Here is an 18,482-nt window from a genome sequence, read left to right as displayed (position 1 = left end):
AATTAAAGCACGCCCTTACTTCACATGTACTACATTACTCTCACTTTATCACTCTTTTGTCCACTCTCACCTTACTTATGGTACAATATGTTGGGGAAACACCGATAGTACTCATATTGCATCCATCTAGATGGTTCAGAACCAACCCATAAGAATAATTTCTTGCAGTTCCCGTTTTTCTAATGTCCAATCCCTCCACACGAGAATGCATCCTTACCATTTCTGGGCTCACGAAATAAAACCTAGGTATTTTTTTCTACAGATTTGTGAACAATGAGCTACCATCGATCACATTTTCACCATCTAACCTTGATGATTTATATTACCACAAGATTCGCGTTGAATAACGATTTTCTTTTACCAAGCGAATCCGCACTAACGACGGTAGTCAGACTGTATAATTCACTTCCATATCAACATGGAACACTCATCCACTCACAATGAAAAACGGAAGATCTTTACACCAAATTTAAAAGAGAAGTAAAAGTGCATTTATTATTTACGAACTAACGAGAAGGTTTACTTTATCGGTTTTTGTTCGTTTTGTGTGTGTGTTCTAGTAAATAACAAGGTGGTATTCTTTTCCCATACAACTTTCCTGGCTACCATGAGATGTGGTAAACCTTGGTATTATTTGCAAGTGTGCGTTTTTTTCTGTTAAAGTTGTTTTCTTGTTGCTTGTCTACTATCTTATTGCATTCTACTGTTTATCTGAAATGTTAACTATCGTAACTGTTCTTGTACAGAAGGTCCCGATACAGCCTTTGACTATGGAACCTTCTTCTGTATATTAAATACTTCTAATAATAAATTATGATTATGAAAAAAGGTGTGTTTCTTTTAACTGCCTTTGTGAAAAACACGACAACCTATAAGTCTTTGTCGAAATAGCCGAATTAGGAAATCTATTTCCAAGAAACGCAGATATACGAGAAGGCCGATAAGGCGGCCTCCTCTGAAATCCAGGAACAAGAAGGAACAATGTAGATAAATAAAGTGGCATGCACGAGGACGTACTTAGGCCAGTTTACTTGTGCGGCGATGTCGTACGGCTCTCAGGCAAGCTCTAGTAGATTCTTCTTTTCAATTTTAATTGCGGAGCAAGTTTAAAGAAATTGGAAATAACAAAGGGATTTCTTCAAACCTTCACCAACGCTTTCTAAAGAAAAGTTCGAAGGGCATTAAAGGAGCGTGAGCTGTCGTCGCGCCTTATTGAAGGGCACCTGGTACCTACATAGTACGCCTGACGCTTTATTACTTATTAGAGGAGCGTCCCTGTGAGCTTGAGTTTATGGGACTTTAAAGAGCAAGAAAAGTCGTACAGCAGCCCCAGTATGTCTCCGGAATGAGACACGCCTACTTACTCGCCCCCACTTCCCCACCCCCTTTTTGACAAGTTCCGTATCTGACGTCCTTCGGTTTCTCTATATTGCCTTATACTTTCCGACTGCAAATGTTTTCGACTCTCTCGGCATTCCCGAGCTCGACTTGGTGTTCGAGGCGCGGGCTTCCCTCCTCGCCGTTCACAAGTGGTAACAGACGGTGTCCCCGTTGATGATGATGAGGACCTTGCTCTTCTCCGACGCTTCGCCTTGCGGCGTGCCGGAATCGCAGCAGACGACGTCGGCGCCTTTCTGCGGACCGACGCGGCCGCGTTCGGCGCCGCCCGACGAATTCACGCTCCCGATTTTGTTAACCTGGGATTTGTGCGAGAGCGCACCGAACACCAGCTTGTCGATCCGCCCGACGGGACCCTCGCATGCGATGAACAGCAGGTGGCTGAGCGAAAAGCACCACACCAGGGCCGAGAAGAAGAGCGTCAGCTGCGCAGGAGAAGCACGATGTCGAATCGACGCTCAAGAGCAGGAAAACGACAGTCGTCTCGCACGAATTCACTCGCCTGTGTGGGTAGCCGTATTTGAAGAAAATAGCGTATAGTCGAGTTTCAGCTCATTGCGGTGGGAAAATTTATTCCTACGACGAAGTGAACTATTGCTATCTAGCTATTTTAGCAGATGCGAGCTCTCGGAATACCACATAGATGCTTTGTCTTTAATAATAATAATAATAATAATAATAATAATAATAATAATAATAATAATAATAATAATAATAATAATAATAATAATAATAATAATAATAATAATAATCTACCTTAGAATATAAAATTTTCCTTAAACTTTCCGTAAGCTCAAGGTGTGTTTAGTGTATTTCTTACTTAGATTAATGAACTTCCCGCTCATGTCTTCTACAGAAGCTCGTTAATGCAAGTAGGCTAATAATGCTAAAATTAAAATGCACTGCCGAATGCAGCATCGTTGCGGTGTGAGGTCGAGCAGCGTGTACGCTGAAGCCATTTTACGACAGCTACACCGTAGAGGAAGAGGCGATGAAAATAAAGGGGGGCGATACGGTATCCGTTCAGGGAAAGGCGAGCACGGGTGACGACGCTTGTTGTCTTACGATGAAGAAGTGAGAGAAGTAGATGCGCTCCCTGGAGATGTGGAAAGTGAGCAGGAAAAACGGCGAGTGCACGAGGTAGACTCCGAACGACAGCCGGCTCAGGGGCGCGAAGGCACTCCAGGACAGGAACTCGTTCAGCCAGCCTGCACGTATGGTTATTAATGAAGGTAATCTCTTTTAGTTTTTGTTTTGCTTTTTACAAGAAATTATAAAGGTCGCATTTAGCGCGAGTAGAGGAAAGCGTTAAAAGGTCGTCATAGTTTGTGTCTACAGCGCAGTGAGCTTCCTGGTGCAGTTCTATTATTCTGGCCTCGACTATAACGAGCGTGTGTAGCATCTACTTGTGCGTTTTTTTTTTAAATTTCTGTAGGGAACTGAATAGAATAAGAAGCAAGCATGCGCCCCCTGCTGTGTCCATATTTACACAGCACTTCAAAAGTAGCAGACATGTTAAAAAAGTAACATGTAACCCGCCATGGTTCCTTAGTGGCTATGGTGTTGGGCTGCTGAGCACGAGGTCGCGGGATCGAATCCCGGCCACGGCGGCCGCATTTCGATGGGGGTGAAATGCGCAAACACCCGTGTACTTAGAATTGGCTGCACGTTAAATAACCTCAAGTGGTCGAAATTTTCGGAGTCCTCCACTACGGCGTTCCTCATAATCAGAAAGTGGTTTTGGCACGTAAAACCCCATAATTCGAAAAAAAAAGCAACATGCGAGTATTTTTGGTGATTCGTAAGGCGCCTTTAGCAAGGGCAGTGTGGAAATGCTCATTTGTGCGCTAAGAGCGTCCTTACTTGAATCTGTAGCCGCAGTTTGCCGCGTCGAATTATTACGTTAATACGTTGCAGTGCAGCTGTCAAGACGGCAATTTCCGTAAAATACGTCTGTTTTTTTTATACCAACGATAAACCATCAACGTCCTAAGAACGTTATGGATACACATAACAGCATTTGCATTCTTTTGTTAGGTTGTCATATCATCTAACTCAACTGGGCATAAAGCACATCTTTTGGATTTATTGGCAGGTTGCTTTATGTACTTGTGGTACAACGAAAGCAGCCACATGAAAAAAAGAGCATCATTTTGCACATGTATTTTGCACATAGGCCATTATAAATGCTCTGTAAAATAAAAATAGGAAATCTTGCGAGACGCAAATCTGCCGCAGCAGCCTCGATAGCTGTTGACACTCCAGGACCGCCTTTCCGAGGAATTGCCGCGAAGAATTAGCTGAAACAATGTGTCTTTGAACTCTAAAAATTTTTATACCCACAAGGCAGTATGCTCGTCCTATGGCTAGCACCGAGGAATTGCCGCGAAGAGTCAACACAAAAGATGTCTTTTTTTTTTTCACTCTAAAAAATTTTGCATCCTCAAGGGTCTTTGCTTTTCCGATGGCTAACACCCCTACTATTAAGGCTTTAAATTTTTTTGTAGTGTATGACTACGAGCTCTAACTAGACATGCGAGTAGAAAAAGCGTGGTTGGAAACTGTGTAATAATTCTGACAGCTTCGGGCGCATAGATATATTCCACAGGTGAATTTGACAGCGAAGGCTTTGAAAGTTTATTTAATGCGCTTTGCGGGTCGTCTGTTACAGCTATCAATATCTTGACAGAAAAAGTCGACAAACAAGATACCATTTTTTGTCCCCACCAAAGGTTCGATCCCACCCATTAAACTGGAGGCTGTTAGCCATGGGACAACCGAACACCCTTTATGCACCTATAAAGGTCTAAACATAAAGGTCTACACTTCGGAGTGCAGTAACGCGGTGTGAATTTGCATCAGCTTTTAGACATCAGCGAACAGCGGACATGTTTACAAGTACTTAAGTCTGCCTCAACACGGCTTACAAGTATAAGGAATGTTTTAATATTCAAATACGAGGATGGGCGAGAAGGATAAGTAGATCCAAGGGGCTCGATATTTATTTCTTCAGTTGCAACCACATGAAGAAAACATACAATGAAGTTAGAGAAAGCAGAGGGGACATTAATTTTCATGCTTCGTTGAATTGTAGAAATAATAAGTAAAAAAATAAAGTGGACTACTTGCCGCAGGTGTGAACCGGACCGACACCTTCCGCTTCACGCGCGCGGTGTTTTACAGATTAGGCAGCCACGACGGCCATCCTCCCGCTCACTTTCTTGGGCATATGTGTATGCGGAAACATCAGTGCGGGGAGTATTAGGCAGTGGTGCTAATTTCAGCTACTTAGTGAACACTCGTTCTCTCCCTGTTTTCGGAAGTCGCGCAAAACTCATCAGAACAGTTTCCTAGTGCCCTCGAGTAGCTCGAAGCAGCATCTATATACAGGGTATTTCGGCGAACACTTTCAATTTTCTTTAGTATTGTCGGTGGCAGATAGAACAATTCCAGTCCGCGAGCTGGTTTACTCGAAGAGACAGACATTACTTGCACAAGAATTGTAATGCATAATCAAGTTATTAACAGAAAATTACTAATTAAGTTTTCACTAATTACCTTATGGTTCAAGTTGCAATTTACACATTCTCGCGGGCGAGACTGCATCTCCACTTGAAAAGAATTATGTGGATGACACCATTCACGAGATATGTGCCGTCAGACTTGCGGCAAAAAATGCACTGTTGTTCCACTTACTTTCCTAAAAAACGTCATTTTATGCATTTAAGCACAAAAGTAACTAGAACTTCAATGCATTTATCCGCAAAGTTCCGGAATCATTATCCCGAAACTGCTGTAATCCTCAGAATTTGTTCCAGGTGGATCCGCCTTGCTAACTCGCCGGCTAGAATTTGTGAATTGCAATATGTGCCATGCGGTTTTTACTAAAAAACTTATTTTTTGTGTGCGTGTAAGTAATTTCCACCTCTTCGAGTATGGCAGCTCATCGACTAGAATTGGGCTCTCTGCCAAAGGCAATTGTTAAAAAGTTTTCAATGTGTCCGCTGCAAGCTCCGGTATTACATTTGATGGAAATAAGGCTCAAGTTATGGGTGATGTGGTGGCCAAGTTTAATGCCTGTAGATTATTTATAGCCTTCTCAATTAATTATTTATGGAAGTGTTCCAATGCGTAATACGCGTGCCTTACGAACCACGTAGGAAATTTGACCAGTCTGGGAACTACAGCTATCAAGGAGTCCAAGGTTGTTGGAAATCGTGGACACATTATGGCTTATATGCGTACAAAGCTTATTGTCCCTTAAGGCCTTCACATTTCATTACTTAAGCAAGTGCTCGGACACGTTATACAGCTGCTATAGGCAATGATTAGCAGTGTCTTGAGAGAACTGAAGCTCGCAACGACTTCACATTTCGCAAAAAAGTTGAGTACGCTATGTCTAATGCAGTGACCAAATTTAAAGTGCGTAGGTGTATTACTTCCTTTGTCGTAAATGACCTATTGTACCGGGCGAAAGCATTCAATATATATATTGCGTCCACAGACAGCGTAATGTGGCACCGAGATTAAATTTGCAGGTAAAATCAGCCATGTCACGTGGAGACATAATTTTAAACGGGGCGGTTTAATTACAGGCATTACGAAATATTCAAGCCTCCGCTCATAAGCAACAGAGCCCGTGTCCACAAAATGCTTTTACGCAAGGATTGCTTATAAGAGTAAAATACCAGCAAATGCTGATGCTGGACACATTATTGTCGTAGGGGGCGGCCTATACGGCAGATAGCCCTTACGAACGAAAACCTCCCTTCATTCGGCCCCATGCAGCTTTGGTCGAAATCGGGCTGCTATTCTGCAAGGACACACTAGTCTAGGGTGTTTTCTTTTCTTAGCAAAGCGTTTTGCATTTTCTGTACTCAAGAACCCTCTCGTTTCAATCTCGAGTGACCAGTCGCAACTCAAGCAGCTCCTGGTATGCTTGCCTCCTCTGGCCGTCGAGCAGGCAAACGTGATCCACGACACGCACAGCGACCAGAGAATGCGGTCGAAGAAGGCTGCGAACAGCTTCCCGGACTCTGAAGTTGGATTCCGCTGCTGGTACCAACCGATCTTCATGAACAGGCAGCACAAGCCGGCTGCCAGCGACACGCACCAGGCGATGACCTGTAATGCCTGCCGTGATGCCGGCGCAGAAAATTGAGAGAAAGGGCATTACAAAAAAGCGACCCGCAAGGGCAGAGTATGCAAGCCAAATATTGGGGTTTTTCAGTTTCGCAAACGATCCCTTGTCTTAAACCATACCTTTCACGGCGTACATCAGAAAAAAGAAAATCAAGATCGTTCCAGTCGTTTCGCTAAAACCACGCCACCGAGGTTGTCTCTTTCGAGGTGCTACTGGCACACACCTGACGAACAGGCAAGTCGCATGCGCAACTGCTTGCGCGCTCGTATAAGGAAACATTTCTGCACGCACTATTGACTTGAATACAGGCATTGCCAGCTATACACCAGTGCGCGAGAACGAAGTCAAGGTTGTGGAAATGACGCACGGCCACTGCATCCGCTGTTTTAGCGCACGCCTGTTCGCTGCAATCACTAAATGGCATTTCAGCGGTCGAGTAAGCTATATGTCGCGCCAAATACTTTCACGTAGAAGTACCTATTACTTTTATTCTAACTAACCTGGCTGACTTATTTGGCGTAATACCTTACTTTGGTCATTTAATGGAACTTGCCACCGTGGAGACCATTTTAAAGCGATCGTAAGCGCCTTGACCGCAACTTAGCGTTAAATTACCGTCGAATAAGAACTCGCGGTCGCTATGCGGCGTCGCTACCATTATTGTGCGCGACCTTAATTTTTACTCAGGTCTTTCACTAATGGTTCTGTTTTGCGGTCCCTTTCCAAGGAGCGGATGTGCTTTACGTTCATTGTGAAATTATTGCGTCGTTACAAAGAAAATCCCGCATTGGCATAATTTTTCTCGCGAGTGGCACTGCAATATCGCCGTTATCAATATGACGCCGTCTATACAACAAAACGAAAGATGAAGCAATTGCGCGCATCTTACTTGAATAACCACCTAGTGAACGAATATGCGGCGCATTATTGCGCAATAACATTCCATATCTGTTCAAGTAAGTTGTCCGAAGAGCGCACTAAGTTGTCGAGAGAAGAAACAGAAATTTGCCATTGCAAACCACGTAAACTCTAGCTTTCACCAAGAGGTCAAAATTTCTTCGTTCAGGGCCTCAACATCTAAGGGTTCAAAGCTCGCATCCCACTGGGTCGTTGGGAGACATTTACTGCAACTGCATTGCAGAGTTAAAAACTGACATCGCTGTATCCTTGCGTCCTTTTACACGGGCCACCTCCTCATTTTCCTAGTTATGGGAAACAAAACTCGCAAAACTACTGAGATTCGAACTAGCACACCTGCGTCAATGCGCATGCTGGACACTGTAACCTCTGCGCTATCATGCAGTTATGAAACTGGGCAATTGTACGGGGTGCTGCGCTCCACAAAGACTCCGAGAAGGGCGGCGTCTGTCCATGCATTTCTGAAGCCGCAATAGAGAATAGCGTAGCCGACGAGGACGACGTTGTGTATGCCTCACGAAGAGGGAGGTGGCAATGTACCCCATGAGAGCGTGGCTTGTCGCTGTGAAGGAGCTCCGAGCCGGAGGTAAATCTACTGATTCACACTCACCTCAGATTCAGTGAGCCAGGGTCTATTCTGTTTCTAACTTGTTCATAGCAGTCATTTTAATGAACCCCAACGCACGAACTCGGTTTCAATGCACATTTTCTTTACTACTAGCCAGCATGACCTCTTCGCTTCGGTGAGGCGAGAGGCAAATGAGCCTACATCGACAGCTTGTCTTCCTAGCCCCCTGCACTGTACACTGCTTGAGGTACATACGATCTCGAATGAAAGCAAGTCCTTTGCAATAAAGTTCTGCTTATCATGTTCTGGATAAAGTAGAAAAGTGATTAAATATATTTTACATTTACAAAATCAGCGTAACACAATATAAACCACGCGCTCAAAAGGACTCTTGAGCATTTTTTGAGAGGTCGCTGATTATCTTTCAAATTAATTTTAATCATTGTTTGATGGCGCACGCGCGTACTCCCTTGACCGAAAGTATGTATACGAACATAGGATTCAGCGATAAGGGGCCCTATAACGTAAAACTATTCCAATATATTTCTATTCCAATCTCCTGACGTCAAATTTGCGTAACCACCGACGCAAGCACCGGGCGGTCACACGCAGGGTTGTCTGAACACACCAATAAAACGCTCTCCTCGTTCATAGGAGGTCACTTTTATTTGCTTGAAAAACGAATGACATTGCCTACACCGAGCGGCTTGTCGTATCTAATTGGCTGACAAGAGGCGGGGAGAACGCTCAAGGGGAGAGCGATTCGATGGGGCAGAGCCAGTGCACTGAAAATCGATAACCGGATGAAGAGGGTGGTGCCGGCGTCTGCGATTGGTCGGCTTTCCCTTACTTAGCTTGCGGTGGCTGGTCGAAAATCACGGCGGCGTGCAACGGAAGCTTAAGAATGACGCTAAAAGGGACACTCAGCAAAGAAGAGTTGGCAGAATGAGGTGGTAAACGTGCCGAAAGTGCTCGAAAACGTTACATGGCCACGCAAGAAGTTTTATTATACGCACATACACCCATGCTCTCCGGCAGGTACGAGTAGCCAGCGCCTGAGCGATCGGCAGCAGCCATCTTTTTTCCTTTCGGAACGGGGCACCCTGCGGCTGTTCAGAAGAAAATTCAGTTTTGTTCGGCATATTAATGCATCTTTATCGCGTACACGTCACTTTGACGCGGTGAGTTTTCGTGGTTTTGTGACGTCGCGTCACAGGCAGGTGAAGTGGGTGCAGCCCGAAAACTTTCGACCAATAGCCTGAGGCTAATGGCGAAAAGTTGTCGAATCAGAAATAACTGTTTTTCTTTTTTCTGTCAAATCATGCATAATCAGTGTGTACACATCATATCAGATGGGGAAGTATCGCGGCTTTCGTGACGTCGCGTGACAGACAGGTGAAGTGGGGGTGGTCGAAAAAAGTTTTTGACCAATCGTGGAGGGCTGATAGCAGAATTGGAATAGAAAAGTTTGGAACAGTTTTACGTTATAGCGCCCAAGGTTATTTTCTTCTCCGCCTATGAATGGGAGGAGCGGACACTTGAAACTGAGGATGGAAGACCGACTTGGCATTGCAATAATTCCCTGTGCACTCGTAAATTTCGGTTCCTGCGTCTCAAGTAGAAATAAATCCGGTTTTCTCGGCGGGTCTCGGGTTCGTATGCTTTCGCTCATGACTCTATATGGAAAAAAAAAAGAAGTAGATGAGAACAACATGAGCTATCCTCTCAAAAGCTGTTTGGCGGAGAAAGAAATGACGCATCTAAAGGTTGCGCTCACTCACTCCGTATACCGTCCCTCATCCGGCCAGCACACCAGCAGGACTCACCAGTCTATATCTCTGAATTACAATGAAACTAAGGATGATCCCCTCCCAACCTACACATTCAGTTTCGTCGAGGGAAACGTTTTTTTTTGCGCTTTTTTGGCGTCGCCGCTCTACGCAGCAAACGCTCTGTTGCGAATATAGGGCCCCCCTTAGCAGAAAATATCGACGTCAACATCGGACCCGAACTTAACGCACACGAAGAGGACGTGTTAACTGCTGTTCTTAAGCAGGTATTAAGATGACAACGTATTAAGCCCTGTTATCAGGTTCGTATTAGGACGAGGACGTATTAAGTCACTTTTGTTAAGCACATAATAAGGCTATAACGTATTATGTCCTGGTATTAAGTCTGTATTAACAAGACGTTGTATAAAATCCTCACGTTCACCACGTGCCGATAGCTTTTTGGTAATTTCTGAACACCAACTTCCTCTGCAAGCTGTTCTCATACCCTAAAGCCCAGCGCTGACCAAAATTTGATGGCACGCTGTCAGCTCTGTCGTCGAGGATATTCAGCAGCACGCGTTTCCTGCAACATTCACGGGAGGCTTAAAACGCAAAAAAAGGTGATGATGAGCTTCAAGCAACGGTTCACGTACCCTTGCACAATTTCTGGTAGAATATTCTTGAAGCATTTTTTGAGTGCGGAAAAGTTGCGTAAAGGTATTAGAGGCAACTGAAGACAAATGTTAAAAGTGTAATGCACGATTAACCAGTCACATGTAGTGGGTGTTCATAACAAATTTGATTCCACTAAGCAGTGCTTAGTGTTCACACCATCAGCGCAAGTATTAGCATGTGTTAAATGACTCATTGGATAAGTATAAGATTCCGATGGGCATGGAATGCAAAAAAGTTCGCGTACCGTGCGTTGTGTGCATTTTAGAGAACCCCAGCTGGTTAAAATTGCGGAGCCCCCCAGTATGGGGGGCCTCATAATCAAATCGTGGTTATGGCATGTAAAATTCCATAATTTAGTTTAGTTAAAAAGTGTGTGTGCCATACAAATGTCTCGAAAATGCTGCATTGAATATGAGTCCCGAATCAGGAGAGTATTATCCAGCGTTAATTTACAAATAGCACGTGGAAAATAATCTTAAAAAGTCTACCGTTGCAGCTCATTGAAATCTTCGTTAAATGTTAACTCCTCTTACACCATCTGTTATGTGCTATTGCTTCAATATTTCTTGCACACCTCTATCGATGTTTGCTGCACAGCCGAGTTGCGCAACGCACATAGCCTAGCCTCCTTAAAGAGAAGAAAAAAAAATACTGAACGGAAAGTGTTTAGTTTGAGAGGGAACTCGTACAAGGAAGCTCATCGATCCAAGGGCGTCACTCTTGAGTGCGTTGTTGCTCACATTTAGGCGTCCAGGCTTCTTGGAACAGCAACGCGAGTCAAAGAGCAAAGTCCACACTTCTGTTTGGTATTTGCCGAGCGTTCAGTCACGGCTAAAAATACACCTGAGGATGAAGAAAGTTACGCCTGCCACATCGCAGCACGAGTATCTGGGAATACGAAAGGCTTGGGCACAACGAATATCACCCGTCCCCCACATGGTTGCACCCTTTACCCAATAACAAGTGCTCCTGTATACGAAATACGATATACTGTGGTTTTCTTTCCATTGTGTCAATAATTAATTGCTGTAAAAGTGCTGGCGGGCTGCGGCTCCTTCACAATAGCAAGGCTTACGGCAAATTATGAAATCCAGAAAAAATATACGAAAGAACACGTCGAGAACACAGAGCTAAGCAAACGCTAACCAACTGTCCCGCAAACACAGTGAACACACTACCGTCAACTGCCATCAAACGTATGCTACACTTTTGGTGCGCTGTTGATTGTTCACGAACTCAGCACTCTTCTTTGCCGGCAAAGTTTACATTAGTAGAGTACACTGCACAGACAAAACACAGTTGTTAAAACACACCTATGTGTTTTCATGTTAAATATTTTAGCCTGAGTCACTGTGGGTAGGCTTCACATTTGCGCGTTCTAGTGATTTCAGATTTTGAATGCATGAGGGATAGTTTAGCAGCCTCTTCATTGGGAATGAAAGTACTTAACGTCGCATAAATGCAACAACGTAGCACACCAAAACAATCCACATCAAGGTGGCCCGAAGTCACAAAGCATAAAGAAGTAAATTCTTATTCAGCACGTCAGCCGGAAACCTGTAACGTGCGCAGAAAGCCGTCCTATTGTCCACGTTGCGCTGTTACACATAACAGTGCACATCTCTAAGCAAATATGATCTCCGCCGGTCTTTCCTTTCGGATGGTGCGCGTGGTGTGTGTGAGTGAGTGAGTGAGTGAGTGAGTGAGTGAGTGAGTGAGTGAGTGAGTGAGTGAGTGAGTGAGTGAGTGAGTGAGTGAGTGAGTGAGTGAGTGAGTGAGTGAGTGAGTGAGTGAGTGAGTGAGTGAGTGAGTGAGTGAGTGAGTGAGCGTGAGTGCGCGCGAATGTGTGTGTATTTTCACGCCAAGCATTGCCCCATCGTCCATGCTACAACGGCTCAATTCCTTGGAGTGCAAGGTGATGCACGACTCATACTCATTGCAAAGCGTGCGTCACTCTGTAACTCTAACACTCAATAAATCTATCTACGCCGACACATTCTTGAACCTCTGGGATCAATTGTATGTACTGAAATTAAAATACCCGTACTGAAAAAAAAAAAAAAACAAGGCACTGCCGTTGTTTGGCCTTGTCACAAAACGTGACCTCTATTTATTCTTCGAGACCGCTTCGCTACAGGTCGGACAATGCAGATTCCGAAACGGGAGCGTTGTAAAAGCCATCAACGTGTAAACATTAGGTTTAGTTAGCAAAGGCGTTTGCACTGCTGTCTCGAACCTTTCCCATATTGTCGCGCATTGCCAAATGCATGGACTGTACTCCTGTCTTTTCTGACAGGGTCATATTGCCTAGTCAAATTCAGCAGCTAATCCCTGTGGTCAAGGAAGTTCTTCATACTTGAAGGCAAGGAAAAAAGTGCGTCAGTCAAGCTTCCATCGCAATTAGCTATGAATAATTTACGTATCTTCCAAGCACATGTAGAAGACCACGAGCACAATTGTGACGATGCGCAGTCGCGTTCCTGCAGTTTTGTGGTTATTTCGTGGCGTTTTCTTTTTCTTGTCCGCACATGTCCACTAACATTTTTTCCGAAAATTATTGACTGAGAGCCAGCACATGTTCTGCTTTCCACGCTGTCTTTATTCCATATGCATCGAGTTGCCGTTCCATTACGTGGTGTCTTCATGACACGTAGATGTGAACATATGCAGGGAAGTGCGGACGCGAGGCTGCAAGGTCTTGAAAGAATAAATACGAATCTCTGCACAACGAAACACACCCGAAGTTTGCCAATTTGTTTAATGTGTGCCAAGGGTAGTCTGAGACGACCAAATTTTATCGAATACATTGGAAGGCGAGCGATGCGATCAGGCGCAGAAGTTTTGAATTGACCACAGGCTTATCATTGCTCGGCGTCAGGACTTTTAACAATAAAGCGCTCACATTCGAGCCCTTCGGAGACTCATCGACGCAGTTATAATGAGGACGCACTGCACACCATTACTGTAATTAAAGTCAACTGTGCGATAGCGTCAGTGGAAGACAAACGACTGGGGAAGGTTCATGTAGTTATCTTACTGCGCGGCCTTTTATTCAAGCTATTCGCAATTTTTTTTTCAGTGGCGCTCGTCAGAAGTACATCAGATTCTAACGCACTAATAAGGTAAGCATGATAGCAGCCACCCTCTCAGTGGCTGTAAGAGCTAACAGGTATATGAGGTGAAAGGAGCAGTGACTTATGTTACATTTATTGGACAGGAAGAAGGCGTTGGCTATTTTATACGAGCACTAGGACTTATTTATTTGTCTTATTAGAAATTCTTAGTAATCGACCGCAGCAATAGCCCCTTTGCATTCCTTGAGATGTATTATACTCTCCGAGGCGGACATACTTTCACGATAATTTAAAATGCACAGTTGACTGATTGACAAAATTTAGGCCATTAAGCTTTTGGAATCGGGTTTCGGAATGGTGCATTTTGCCGCAAGGCTGACAGCGCCTATGTAAACGCAAGCGCTGTATACTTTTAAAATTGTTTCGAAGTGGACGTGCCTGAGAAGAAAACAGCTCAAATTTCTACATTGCCATCTTTACTCTAATGTAATTGCTCCCAGGAAGGCAACCAGTAAAACATTGTCTAATTGGTCAACTGTGGATTGCAATTGATCCTGCAGGTAATATACGCTTCTGCGGTAACACAGTTTAACAATTGAATTGGGCCGTTGGTCACAGGCGATAACTTAATAATGGTGTTAAGGCCTAATAACAAAAAAACATCATGTATATATAATACAGAAAACTGCAATAGTCATCTACGCCGTGATTTATTTAACGTCCAGAGCGTACTGAAATGCATTCCACTGGTTGCCACGGCTGTCTGTTTACGCCGTGTCAATCCATCGTGCTGGATGCCTTGTTAGCAATAAACTTACCTTCGAAAGAGGCCGCTCCTTATACTCGTCCATGAGTAAATATGTGATGCATCCGGAAAAGTAGGCGACGGCGTGGTAGAAAGGCAGGACATAATAGTTGTTCATGGTATCCACTAGCATTCTGCAACGCAAAGTAAATATCGAGGCAGTTATTGAAAGACGCCCACCTGTACGTCCCATTGATCCGACGAAAAAACAGCGCTCGCAATCATCTCGTGTAAGTAGCTGAAAACTGGAACAAGAAACAAAGTGCACAACAACGCGTACAGTCGATTGTAAAACGTCGATATGCCCCGGGTTGCAAAACAGCGGCTCCAGGCAACGGTCATATATGCGTAAGAATGCTGTACGAGGCGGCGTGTATTGCTCGTACGGCTAGCATTGCACCTTATCCTGCAGCCTGCCCAACTCTTTGCTACCAAGGTTAGCGCGTTGCAGTTTCTGTGCTGCAGGCGGGAGCGACAGCGAATTGCAACTGCCTATGTAAGGCGTCGTTAATAGGCAATGTTATCAAGTAATTACTTTCGTTCTCTTTTTCTCGGCCGAGGTCGACTTCTCGAGCGTGATCTTACCTTGCGCAATGCCGCGTGGAAGGTAGGCTAATTAGAAAGGCCTTTTCTCTAGCCTTACCTTTTACTGCGTTCGTTAGCGTGCTATAAAGTGTCGCTACACTTACATTAAAGATATCCAGGCTAAGGCAAGTTCAACGCCCGAAGAGACACGTGCTCAAGCCTCCAATCAAAAACCTTCTATGGGTGTTTAAACTCCTTTCAGTACAGCTCCTTTTTTAAGCTCCTTTCAGTACAAGACTTGAAGTTATAAGTAATAAATGCGGCCCCACAAAGATCTCGCCGCTTAAATAAGGTATGGTGAGTTCCTACTTGAGGACCAAAGGTAAATTTCATATCCTGTAAAGGACGCTTACATTGGTTGAAGGTGTCTTTATTTACGGAAGTATAAAATAATACTAAACGTACCAATACATCAGTGACCGTTTAGCTCCTAGTATTTTATTATTCGGTCACCTTCGCTTATGACGTAGCGCTATAATTTTTTGCCCTGGCATGTTTTTACTAATTTAAAGAGGATCTTTTTTTTCCTTAGGTTAAAATGACACTAAAGACAAATGCTCAATCAGTGTAGACCGATAAGGTATTCTTTCAAACCTTTATTTCGTTTCATTTAGCCGTAGTAGGTTCATTATTATGAAGTCAACGCAAAGGTGAAAGTTTCATTTCTTTATTTAATTGCGCGCCGAAACACCAGCGGCGATACGTCAGCGGAACGTTACGGATTTCAAGGTATTTCTACTTGCGTATTTTGGCCGTTGTGGCTAAGTAAAGGTTGTTGAAACTCCGTCTTTGGCTGCTTTAGAATAAAATTTAGTCGATCTCTGCCGATAAAAAAAATAGTAGACAATGTAAAAATCCGCGACATCACTGGTGCGAAAATTTCAAGGCTACGTCGCTATCCGCCTTTCATTTTTTTTTGTCTCTTCTTACCAAGCCTCCTCTCCAAATAAGAACGCTTTTACTTTGGTATTGCAGAAGGGTAATGTACTTATTCAGCTCAAGGTATTTTTCCCTTTAGTGTTGCCGTGAGTGCGACAGAAGGTCCAGAAAGTGCTACAGCCAAGCCTGAAAGACGACTTTTAATTCAGACAATGTGCCCATGTTTGCAATATTTCGGATTGACTAACTTCGAATACTAAAATGAAGGTACAGTAAATAAACAATAACTACATTATATACAGACCATCCGTGAATATTAAAAATAATTAAGTGCTGTTGACTAGAACGCTACCTACACTCGCGCATAATATACTAAAGGCTACGGCAGAATAAATAGGCGCAAGAAACCCAGAAATGAAATGAAACACTCAGTTAAATTGGACAAACTGTTTTCGACGAGGGTAGCGATATAGGCTTGTTGGTCGGTCATCATTGAAAGGTATCTGTAGAGAGCAACAAAGCAAGGACACAAGAAGAAACGAAGGCGAAGACAAGCGCTAACTATCAACAACGAAAATTTTACTTCCGGGATCGGTCATACTTATACCTCCAAAGAACCAAGTGCACACTATGATGTCAACCATGCCTGAGGATGTACTTACGTACATTACGGTATGAAAACAAACCAGAACCAATACAACAGGTAAACAGAAGAAAATCTAAATGGCATATGGAAAATGCAGTTCAGCTTTTATGCCATGCGCAAATAATCCAACTCTCTCGCCTACAATGACAGTGATGGTTTGCTGATGCATTGTTCAGCGGCCGAGAGGATCTGCTCCATATCTATTATTAGTCTTATACATTCGCGATTACCCCTATCTGTAATAGCGGTACCCTCTAGAAGTGGGCGACAAGACTGACATGGGGGGGGGGGGGACACGTTTTACAATGGAAAGCAAGAAAACCGTCGCCTGATACAATAGGACACTTATTTCTGTGCTCTCTTCAGCGCTCTTTGAAGAAGTTGTGGTACCTTATTTATACAAGAGTACATGCAGTGATTACCTGGAAGACGGTATAGGGTACTGTACAACATGTTATTTAAACAAGAAGGCAATATGTAACTGGGTTTTAAAGGGCTATCAACAGGTGCAATTAGTCTTGCACTTCATTTTTGAAAATGTGTATTTAACATAGACTGTTGCGAAAAACGGCGCTTAAAAATTTCCAATTCTCTAGCTCCTCTATCTTAACGGTATTGAAAAGCACAGTGTTACGCTTTAATTTGCAGTGTTACTGAATAGCTCAAAAACATGACCCCCTCCCCCGTCTCTACACGAATAGCAGAAAACCATGTCTGAATAACATAACAATTTCTGATGAACATATAAAAACAACACTTACGCTTAGCGATTGCGCACTATACACTTCAAGCTGCTATATATGGCTCGAACATTTTATGCTGCGTCACATTTCCGCACCTCAGGATTCCTTTTTAAAAAACGACGTTTCTTAAGTGAAATTTTATCACCCATCATCTCTACGACGCATAAGAGTGCTCGCGATGGACGAAAAGAATAATACTAAACCTATGTGGCCACAAAGGATTAAAGAAGAAGCATTCGAAGGTTAACTATAACGCGGTGACATAACAAGATGGGCGCTAGATAACCACCCTTTCAGATTGGGTTAAGCGACCGTGGCCGATACAGTGACTTCCCCCACTACCACTGCGAGACTTTCTCCCGCTTTCCGCTCGTCGTCCCGCATCTGAGCCGTTGCAGCAAAAACAAGTCGCTGGTTGTGAATGCGGCCGATGGTATCTGTGTTTGCTCGTGTCTGCTCGCGAAGCCAAGCGTGGATCGCGGTTGGACAGCAACTGGGCCGACGACGATGTAATCCGCCGGTATTTCGCACGCACTGCGAAAAAGGATCCACGTGATAAGTGTGACGCCACCATGACGTACGCTTCGCGCACCCATCTGTGCTGCTCACGCAGCTGGAAACGGGCCGCGCATGGACCCGAGCACGTAGCCAAGCCGTGTTCCCGTTTGTCAGCAACGTAAAGGTCAATGCCTCTTGCCACGCCTGCCTGCGTGCGAGCTACTTGTGGCCTGATTGCGCAGGCCGTTAACGAATTAAAAATAATGACACCGAGGGTACAGATACAATCGTTTCCCCTGTGTTAGCTGCGAGTTTATCAACTTGACAGTTCGCGAAAAATGGTGCCGGCAATTAAATGCGTGCTCGTGCATCTTCGTACTTAGCTAAATTACGTTTGTCAGAATGCACTTTGCTTTTCTATACTTTGTGTCGGGGTTTCCAGCTGACAAGACATCAGACACTATTTCTTCCATTTTAACATAGTTTAGTAGCGTAACCTGCAGTGGCCGGCTCTACTATGTGTGACCTGTACTGTGTGTATTTCAGATATGCCATCTTGCTCTTTCTTTCCTCTCTGTTCCCTTCCTTCCCAACTTACATCTATATATTTCTGTCTCCTCCTTCCTGAAGAGTAGGCAAGCATTGTGTCCCTTCCGGGGGCAGTTGATAGGCTGTTCCTCGCTTTCCCTTTCTTGTTAAGTATATATATATATATATATATATATATATATATATATATATATATATATATATATTTCTTTTTTAAAATCAAATACTA

The 18,482-nt window shown here is 43.9% G+C and overlaps 1 protein-coding gene across 1 annotated transcript in view; it reads right to left on the bottom strand.

The window, feature by feature from the left end:
- Window positions 1–3,379: 3,379 nt before the first annotated feature.
- Window positions 3,380–18,482, bottom strand: part of LOC142572859 (nose resistant to fluoxetine protein 6-like) — a 102,123-nt gene continuing 87,020 nt past the window's right edge. The window contains exons 13-15 of the mRNA XM_075682313.1: window positions 14,367–14,487; window positions 6,342–6,531; window positions 3,380–3,387 (exon numbers count right to left, since the gene is read on the bottom strand). Coding sequence (XP_075538428.1) covers window positions 3,380–3,387; window positions 6,342–6,531; window positions 14,367–14,487 — 319 coding nt within the window. The remainder of the gene's footprint in view (window positions 3,388–6,341; window positions 6,532–14,366; window positions 14,488–18,482) is intronic.

Source organism: Dermacentor variabilis, chromosome 1 (assembly GCF_050947875.1).
Source record: "Dermacentor variabilis isolate Ectoservices chromosome 1, ASM5094787v1, whole genome shotgun sequence".
Classification (NCBI taxonomy): domain Eukaryota; kingdom Metazoa; phylum Arthropoda; class Arachnida; order Ixodida; family Ixodidae; genus Dermacentor; species Dermacentor variabilis.
The sequence above is the reverse complement of the archived record's forward strand: the minus strand, read 5'-3'. Positions and strand labels throughout refer to the sequence as shown.